At 37.8% G+C, this 10,275-nt stretch overlaps 1 protein-coding gene across 1 annotated transcript; it reads right to left on the bottom strand.

The window, feature by feature from the left end:
- Window positions 1–6,443: 6,443 nt before the first annotated feature.
- On the bottom strand, window positions 6,444–9,919 carry LOC113706059 (plasma membrane ATPase 4-like). The gene is made up of 2 exons (XM_072062862.1): window positions 9,901–9,919; window positions 6,444–8,237 (listed from the first exon to the last, which is right to left on the bottom strand). The coding sequence occupies exons 1-2, from the start codon at window positions 9,917–9,919 to the stop codon at window positions 6,535–6,537; spliced, it is 1,722 nt and encodes a 573-aa protein (XP_071918963.1). The 3' UTR covers window positions 6,444–6,534.
- Between the last annotated feature and the right edge of the window lie 356 nt (window positions 9,920–10,275).

Raw genomic sequence — 10,275 nt, 5'->3', positions numbered from 1 at the left:
TGGTTTTCACGTTTTCATAGCCAAATATTCAAAATACTGAAGTATAGTTGCATTGTGAAGTTCTTCTGACTAGTTATTAGTATTTTGGGCATATCTTAGCAATCAGATTCCAAAGACTTGATTCTTGTGGCGTTGGAAAACTAATTCAAAGGGTTACAATTTTCATGTTTTGAGTAAGAGCTGATTTGGCCTCGATGATGGAGATTTTTGGCCTTGGAGTGGATTCGCGTGTCCGAAGCAATCTGTCCGCGGATCTTTAATAGATTGTGCCAATATTCATGTTGGAGTTCTTCTGGTCAAGTCATTTGAAAGAACTCCGGCGCCAGAGTTTAGGCCGCTGTTTGGGCTGGTGTTCATTGAGAAAATGCACGAAATTGACGTTTTCAGCTCCAGTAAGTCCAATCCTACCCTTGTTTTAGATACTACTTTAAGAAACTATAAATAAGGGCTATCTAGAATGTTTTTTGGGGTGGAAAACACTAGTCTAAATTAATTTTAACATATTTTCAGTTTATTCTTGAGAGATCAAGATCAAATGGAGGCGAATCAAAAGAACACGCAAGGAGAAGTTAGAGCAAGCAACTAAGAAGTTTCCATACTCCTTTTCTTATTTTTGTAGCAACTCTTTGAATTTGTGGTTTTAATTTTCAAATCATGTTGAACTAAATTGTTTCTAGGGTTAGGGTTTTTATGAAGGAATTTGATTAATTTTTCTAGTTTAATTTCTTGCATTTTGCTATATTTATCTATTTTGATTTAATTACGTGTTTTTGTTTGGCCATCATAGACATGCTTTTAGGGTTTGTATTGAATTGAGAAGGGATATACAACCGTGCACTAGATAGATACACATATTTAATCTAATCACGAGAGTAGGTTAGGATTCACTTATATCACTAAAGTTCTTAAAGGGTTTAATTGAATACTTGCAATTTTGAGAGAGACGTACGATTTAATTAGGCACACTTTAAATGTATCGAGAGATAATCTTAAATATAATTGTGTGATGTGTTCATGGTTTATTGAGAAATTAATGAGAAATTAACTAGATAATTGATTCAAATTTTGGATTAAAACCTGAAACCCTACGCTCGCGTCTATTGTTTTCTCACCACTACTCTATTTGAATTGATTATTCCTTTATTGTTTAGTTAGAAAAAACCACTCCTTGAATTTAAATTTTATTATTTTAAAATAATTAAAGTAGAAAATTAACTCGTTTTTATGGGTTCAATCCTGGAATACTCCAAATAAATTATTACTACGATTGATCTTGTGCGCTTGTAGAAAATCGCTAATCAAGTTTTTGGTGCCGTTGCTGAGGATGACACTAAGTTTTTCTACTTTAGTTCTTTTTTTTATTTTGTCTTTTATTTTTATTTTTATTTTTTTTATTTTGTCTTTTATTTCTACAAAGTTTTTGTTTTTCTTGTTTAGGTACCTTGGTTTAAGATGGCTTTGAACATTCCTAATAATCAAAATCCACCACCAGCTCCATCTGCTTGACTTCTTCTGAGGGACATTCAACATTTTGTAATAGCAGTTTCCCCACATTATATTTGGCTAAGTGATGGGGTTAGGAATCACAAACTCAAGACCTTGCATTTTAATATGCTTCTTACTTTTCACGGTCTACCTAATGAAAACTCACTATCTTTTATCTGAGAATTTTACTTGGTGATGCAGACTTTTCCATTGAGTGGGATATCAGAAGATCATCTGTGGATGAGGTGTTTTCTTACTATCTCAAGGGCTGTGCTAAATTTTGGCTACTAAACTTACTTAAGGGATCCTTGAGAACTTGGGAAGCTGTTTACAATATCTTTATGATCAAGTACTACTCTCCACAGAAAACTATTGATCTAAAGAACAAAATTTGCTCCTTTACTCAAATGGAGGGAGTGCTCACTCACGAAGCTTAGGAATGATTTAAGTTGATGCTTGCTCAATGTCCTCATCACCAGTATCCGTTGGCTCTACAAATGCAGTTTTTCTATGATGGGTTGACTTCACGACTCAAAACATGGTAGATTTTGTAGCATGAGGGTACATTGGTGATAAAACTCCGGAAGAATTAGTTGCAATATTATGCGATCTCGACCCAAAAAGAACTTATCTTGAAGAACCGAATCAATCAGGCAGCGGAAGGATCTATCTTAATTAGGTTATGGATAAATTGGACGGATTCTAGACAATCAAGGACCACTCAAGATTAAATAGAAAGGTAGAATGACGCCACAATTCAACGTGATCTTGAATTGATAAGTCAATTGAAAAACTCAAAAATCCTCTCAAGTATTCAAGTTGGATCTCTTGGACAAAAGATGTTGCTAACACAAAGTGTTTGCTGGAAATTTTCTTTCATAATTCACCTCCAAAAAACATTGGACTTTAAGGCTCTTTTATGGCCTTTACAAAGACTCAAAAGAAATCTAACTAAATTGGGAAACTTCTTAACTAAACCTAATTCAACCCTAACTAGGAAACTAACTCGTCTTAAGGCTTAACTATGGTCAACATGACCTAGCCTTTTAGTTAACCAACCTAATGATTCATTTAACTCTTCGGCTAACATGAATCGGACCAACTAACAATACTTGAACCAACCACAACAATTGGTTGGAAAATATCATAAACACATGATGCTAAGGACTTAATAACCAAATAAACACACTAATTCTCAAGAAAGAGATGGCTGAAATGTTGGACTTCAATTACTCAACCATCTTCATGACTTGAACATGAATCATAGACCCCATGTTCATATCATTCCCCTCCTCTTGAAAGCGATTTGCTCACAAATTGTCAGATTGGAGAAATTGTAGTAATTCGGGCATCACTTTCATATGAGCATACCTAGTTGCATGGCGTTTATGCAACTACAAGAAACTCACAAGTAACGTTTTCAACCAAGGAATGTACCAACGTAGATGAAGTTGATTACAGTGCCTTCTTGCTCTTTGTTTCTCACAAACAATCTTGACCAAGCTGTTATCAAAGCTTGGGAAATCGACACCTTGGATTCGAATGTACTTCTTGATGCTCAAGAATTCAAGTTGCGCATAAAACTTAGCTCATGTTAGCAGCAACATGATAGAATTAGCAGCTATATCTTCTTGTGAACAAGCAATCGGCAATGAAGTACTTAAAGAGAACAAATGACCCAAGTCTATGGATCAATGGTGATTAGAAAAATCATGGGTAGCTGTTGGTTTGGGAACGCCAAATTCGTCGGGAACAAACATGAAATCTGGTTACATTCCACAAGATAAGTCTGAAAATTTTTGGACAGCTTTACAACCTACAAAAATGAAGTAAGTTTCAGCTTGTAACGAACCAGAAATATGGTATATAAGCAATGGAACATCATTAGCTAAGTGATAAGAAGGTGTAGAATAAGAGTTAAACGTGAAAACTCCTTTTGACACTTCATTATTCCTTCCATCAACAAATTCAATTAGATGAGTCATTGCTGGCTCTTTACACTTTCCATCAATAAGAACGACAAGAATTAAGACTAGTAACATGCTCAAAATAAGACAAAGATGATGAATGAATCATAGGTAAAGAATAAGAAGTAAAATCTAGAATTCCCTGTTTAAGGTGAACTGGAGTTGACTTTCCAAAGGTACGGACAGATTTGACCTTATCCGATTCCATGAATTGACATCAAATTGACTTAATTCCTAGAAGACAAATTCCGTAGAGACCAGTGAATTGTACAAGTGACTTTGGAATGAAATATTGCATGACTAACTCCACTTGACTTTGCTTAATCTGCATAAAAGAAAAAATACTAAACAAAGCAAAGGTAAGTTTGTTAGAAAAACAATATGCTCTGACATTCTCAGTTGAAATTAGCTCACTTGATTTTGCACTCATCTCATCAGATTTTTCCATCTCTTTTTTTAGCTCACTTTCTTCAACTTTTACCTCAAGTGTTACTTCACATTTCTCACTAACAACTTCATCTTTCCACTTTTCAGTGTGAATGACAACTTTCTCAATCTCGGCCTTTTCAACTGGCTTTTTCTTTTGCTTTTATTGAAGAAGACGTTGGTAAATATCTCACCAGGACTTCTCCTTAGATGACTCAAATGCAGCTTTTGACTTTGAGGAAATTGATGTAATAGACTTCTTATCCCTTTTGAGTGGTCTTTCCTCTTTTAGTTCACCATATGTTGACCAATTGTGAGAACTTTTAGGATTCACAGCTTGATTATGGTCATGAGACCTCTCATATGAACAAACTGATATGGTGTAGAATGAGCTCTTTTTAGATGCTCGACACGTCCTCTTTTATTTTTTCATATAGTCATCACAAGTGCGCTTGTATCTCTCATAAGCTCGTTGTGCACAATCACGATCCATCTCCTCCTTGAGGGTATGAAATTTATGGTTTGACACTTTAGCATGGCTAGATTGAATGGAATCCCTCATCTTGTGGATTCGTTCTCGATTCAATCAAGCCTTTTATGCATGAGTTGGACTGATTTGTCTAACCTCCGTTCAAGGTCCCCCAATATGGATTCCAACATAAGGGTAGGATCAAAGTGGTGTAAACTACCTTTGGTATTCATCTTTGACCTGCAAAATGGTTAGTAAAAACAAACAAAAGTTTCCTCACAGCACTCCCTTACGTGTATGCACTCGCACTCATGTATCACTCAAGTATTTAAAACACTCTAATAAGCTTACCAAGCAAATCTCTTGGTCATTGATCTCCTTATTTGAAGAAATCAGAAATGTTAGGAGAATATTAGTATTCTTATAAATAATAAATTAGTAAGGGTATTCTTGTAAATAGTCTGTTAGGTTTGTATTCCTATAAATACTAGTTGGTCACTCATAATACGGTGACTAGATATTTTCCTCCCAAGATACCTGTTGACATGGTATCAGAGCAAAAGTCCTAGGGTTAGGGTTAAACATCTAGCAAAAGTTTTGGCAATCGCGACTGTTCACGCGATACTGTTCATCGCGACTGTTCACGCGGGGGACTGTTCATCGGGTACTGTTCATGCGACACTGTTCACTGTTCACGGCACTGTTCACGCGGCGCTGTTCACTGTTCACGGCACTGTTCACGCGCTGTTCATATCGAGTTTTGACCCTTCGTTTGGTTTGGAGTGCTATTCGCTATGGCTGAAAGTCTATCAAAAGGTATTGTGACGTCTACTAATATTATGCCAATGGTGATGCCTCAAATCACAAATTGGAAGTTGAATGACACTAATTATCAACAGTGGTCAAAAGCCGTTAAGATTTATCTGACAGGCTTAGGAAAGCAACGATATCTCACAGATGACTCTCCTACGGAGGACATCAAGAAACTAATGTGGATTCAAGAGGATGCCCAAATTCTTGGAGCAATATGGAATTCTATGGAGCCACGAATTGCCTACATGTGTTCTCATTGTGAGACAACAAAAGAAGTTTGGGATTATGTCCGGTTATTATACTGTAGTAATCTTTCACAAATGTATGATATTTCTTTGGAGTATTTTCAGTTGCAACAAGACAACAAGACAGTAACTGAATACTTTGCTGATCTTAAGCGAGTATCAGAAGAATTAAATGCTGTAATGCCTCTCTCAAGTGATATTACAGTTATGCAGAGGTAAAGAGAACAAATGCTTGTGCTCAAATTCTTGGCCGTTCTCAAGCCAGAATTTGAACAAATCAAATCTCAAATTTTAGCAGGTGAACAATTACCATCCTTTGCAGAGGCGTATGCTCGGGTCTTACGTTCTGCATCTAAGGACACTGCACAGGGTGATGGTGCTCTAATTAATGACAAATCTGCTTTAGTTGCTAACAATGGTCGGATAGAGCAACTTAACTTGGGACGTGGCTCTCGTGGAGGAAGAAGTAGAGGAGGTCGTGGGGGTCGTGGAGGTCGAGGCACCCGTGAGTGCACTCATTGTGGTTTGAAGAATCACACTCATGATACTTGTTGGGATTTACATGGAAAACCACCTCGGTTTGCTAATGCAGTTACCATTGACCAAGCTGAATCAAGTTCTTCAGCACAAGGGTCCCAGAAGACTTTTACCATATCCGAGGAAGATTATGTCAAATTTCTGCAGTACCAAACTGCAAATCACGCATCTCTTCCCTCTGCTTCTTTAGCACAAAAAGGTAATGCTATGGCTTGTCTCTCCACTTCCAAAAATTTTGACTCATGGATCATTGATTCCGAAGCTACTGATCATATGTCATGTACCTCTAGAAATTTTTTTAATTTTCAAGAGTCTACTTCCTTCTCTCATGTTACTTTAGCTGATGGATCTACAACTAAAGTTAAAGGACTAGGCACTGTAGAAATTAACCCATCTCTTCCGCTGTCTTCTGTTCTTTACGTACCCAATTTGCCTTTTAATCTAATGTCCGTTAGTAAGCTTACCAAATTTCTACAGTGTTCAGTTATTACCATCACAGACTTTTATCTAACTAAATATGGCCTTCTCTGCTTTCTCTGATCAACACTTCTTTTTCCAGCCGGCCCCTCACGCTCAAGGTTCATTAACTTCTTCAGACGGTACAATGCTGCTGAATAGTTTCAATGTCCAAGCCTTTGAGCTTCACCACTGACTCAACATGACCCTTGAGTGTATGCAGCTCCCGAAGCCTGGCCATTTCAGCTCTCCTTTTGGCTTGTTCAGCAATTTCAGAAAGTTCTCTGTAGCTGCTCTTTTCGTCCAAGATGCCAGAGGCATCAGGTGGTTGAAGTCCGTGCAAAGTCCTCTGAGCAAAAACCCATTGAGCTTCCCTCTCCTCTTTGCCATAATCCTTCTTGGTTGTGAAAGCGATCTTGTTGTCGATCAAGTTTAGCCAAGCCTTTCCACTTAATACATAACGAATGAAGAACTTAAGGAAGTCAAGTGGCACATAAAACACTACACTGTAAAGCCAGATTACACCAGCCCATCCCCAACCGCATCCTTTAATTCTAGCGAAACTCCAGTTAGCATAAACAGCAATCAATGTTGCAACCAGCTGAGCAATGACAAAAGCAGTTAACAACAACAGCCCAGGGCGTTCAACATAAGACCAACTGCGCGACCGAGTGACAAAAATCAGAGCCTGGCTAACAATACTGACTTGTAGGTATAGAGCAGCCATCATTTCATCCTCACTGTTCCTTATATTTTTTACCCCAAATTTGTCGTGGAAAAAGTCAGTTTTATGCATTGCCCAAAAGAAAACAACAGTCATCACTGCCAGGTAGCCTCCAAGCACAACGCCAGTGGCAAAAATCTCTTTTAGTTTCCAGCTATCAGGGAGAGGTGATGGCTTCACTCTGTTCTTTGAGATTGTCATAATTGTTCCGTCATTCAAGATAGCAATAATCAAAACCATAAAGGGAAAGAAATCAAACTTCCATATCAAAGCAATAAGCATAAAGCCAAACATAATACGAATGGTAATGGAGACTGCATATATCGTGTAATTCTTCATTCTCTGGAAAATAGCTCTACTAGTCAAAACAGCACTTATGATAACACTTAGACCAGGTTCAGTAAGCACAATATCAGAAGCACTTCTTGCAGCATCAGTAGCATCTGCAACTGCAATTCCAATGTCTGCCTTCTTCAATGCAGGGGCATCATTTACTCCATCTCCAGTCATCCCAACAATATGCTTCCTCTCCTGCAACTTCTTCACTATTTCATATTTGTGCTCCGAAAATACTCCAGCAAATCCATCAGCCTTCTCGATCAACTCTTCAACAGGAAGGCCAGCAATGGACTCATCTTTGTGTTGACCAAGTAGAGAAGCAGAAGGATACATGTTTGTTCCCATTCCAAGTCTGCGTCCAGTCTCATTTCCAATAGCAAGTTGATCACCTGTAATCATCTTGACATTTACACCAAGATTAAGGGCCCTGCGGATTGTCTCGGCACTATCATGTCTTGGAGGATCAAAGAGGGATAGCAAACCCACAAATTGCCATGGACCACCAGGACTGTCTTTTGATTTTGCAGGCACTTCCTGTCTTGCAACAGCTAATGATCGCAACCCACGTTCAGCAAACTTATCTATGATAGCATGAACCTTCCTTTTAAAGTCTTCACTTGCATTGCAGAGAGTTAGAATCTGCTCTGGGGCTCCCTTGCTAGCTCTATGCCAGTTGCCTTCGGCATCAATATAAGTCAAAGCAGTTCTCTTGTCCACAAGGTTGCGAGGGTTTGTCAGGAGGAGAATCCGCGGTTGGTTTGTCGTTTGAAAAAATCCTTATATGGATTAAAACAGTCTCCGAGGGCTTGGTTTGGCAAGTTTAGTAGTATTGTCATGGAATTCGATCTAACAAGATGTGGAGTAGATCACTCTGTATTTTATCGGCATTCTAATGCTGGTAAAATTTTATTAGTTGTTTATGTGGATGACATTGTGATTACAGGTGATGATGTTGTGGGAATCCAGAAACTTAAATCCAATCTGCAGGCAAACTTTCAGACAAAGGATTTAGGTCATCTACAATATTTTCTGGGTATTGAGATAGCTCAGTCTAAATATGGAATTTATTTATGTCAAAGAAAATATGTACTCGATATGTTGAGTGAAGTTGGAATGTTAGGTTGCCGACCTGTGGATACTCCTATGGATCCCAATGTGAAATTAGCAGGAGATCAAGGTGCATTACTTGATGATCCTAAGCAATATCGAAAACTTGTGGGTAAATTAAATTATCTCACTGTAACGAGACCTGACATTTCGTTTGCAGTGAGTGTTGTGAGTCAATTTCTTGACACCCCTCGTACTAGTCATTAGGATGCTGTTATACGGATTCTCAGGTATCTTAAGAGTGCTCCTGGAAAAGGGTTGCTGTATCAAAATCATGGACACACTGATATTGAAGGATATAGTGATGCAGATTGGGCTGGTTCTGCCTCAGATCGAAGATCGACTACAGGATATTGTGTGTTTGTTGGTGGTAATTTAGTGTCGTGGAAGAGTAAGAAGCAAACAGTTGTATCCAGATCAAGTGCAGAATCTGAATACCGTGCTATGGCTCACACTGTGTGTGAGTTGGTTTGGTTGAAGAGCATGTTACTGGAACTTGGGTTTGAGCATAAACAGCCTATGAATTTAGTGTGTGATAATCAGGCGGCTGTTCATATTGCGTCTAATCCAGTGTTTCGTGAAAGGACAAAACATATTGAAGTTGATTGTCATTTCATTCGAGAGAAATTGCTTGACGGGGTCATCAAGACATCTCATGTACCGTCTGTAGATCAATTGGCTGATGTGTTTATCAAGAGTTTAGGGGGCTCTAGGGTGAAATACATTTGTAACAAGTTGGGTGCTTATGATATATATGCTCCAACTTGAGGGGGAGTGTTAGGAGAATATTAGTATTTTTATAGATAATAAATTAGTAAGGGTATTCTTGTAAATAGTCTGTTAGGTTTGTATTCCTATAAATACTAGTTGGTCACTCATAATATGGTGACTAGATGTTTTCCTCCCAAGATACCTGTTGACAAGAAATTCCTCAAGTAGTTCAATGACTTATCCAACAATGCACAAGGAAGTGATGTAGATGAGATTCGGTACACTTGAGTTGAGATTTGATCACAACAAAGACTGATTTGAATGACTCAAAAGTGCTAAAACAAGGCTGAAAATTCCCAAGTTTGGTTCGTGGTAAGTGGAACTCGAAGACCCTAATAAAATTTGGTGAAATCCGAATAGATTTGATGCCAGTTTGTACCAATTTTGGACTAGATTTAAGACACAATTTACACTTAAATTCTTACTGAAAATCAGCACCAAAAACTTGATTTGATTTGGTGATTAATTCAACCAAAAAAGACACAAGACAAAGAAGACTCGAATTAGGAAACTATGGACTCAACTTAGTAAACTTACGGACTCTTAGACTCCAAAACTGACTTGGATTGTTTGGACTCATTTAAAAGCTAGAAAAAGAACTTAGACGCGGACTCTCAATGGCTAGACAAGACTCAAATAAACAAGACACAAATGACAGAAATTTTGGGATCCTAGAAAATTTCTACCCAACTAGGAGTGGCTGAAATTTGGAAACTTGTTTGGGTGACGAAATTTGGGAATTTGTTTGGGAAACTTTGGTTCACTTTTGAAAAGAAAGATATTAGTTTAAGAGTTTTCCTAAGTGCGGCTTAACAAACGAAATTGGACAAGGATTGATATGACCAGATTTGGCAACAATCCAAGTCAAATTAAGTTTTCAAATTCAAAACTATTTTCTTGTTTGGCTTGGATCTATTTCCTTTTTTTGTCTTTCCT

Source organism: Coffea arabica, chromosome 8c (assembly GCF_036785885.1).
Source record: "Coffea arabica cultivar ET-39 chromosome 8c, Coffea Arabica ET-39 HiFi, whole genome shotgun sequence".
Taxonomy (NCBI): domain Eukaryota; kingdom Viridiplantae; phylum Streptophyta; class Magnoliopsida; order Gentianales; family Rubiaceae; genus Coffea; species Coffea arabica.
The sequence above is the reverse complement of the archived record's forward strand: the minus strand, read 5'-3'. Positions and strand labels throughout refer to the sequence as shown.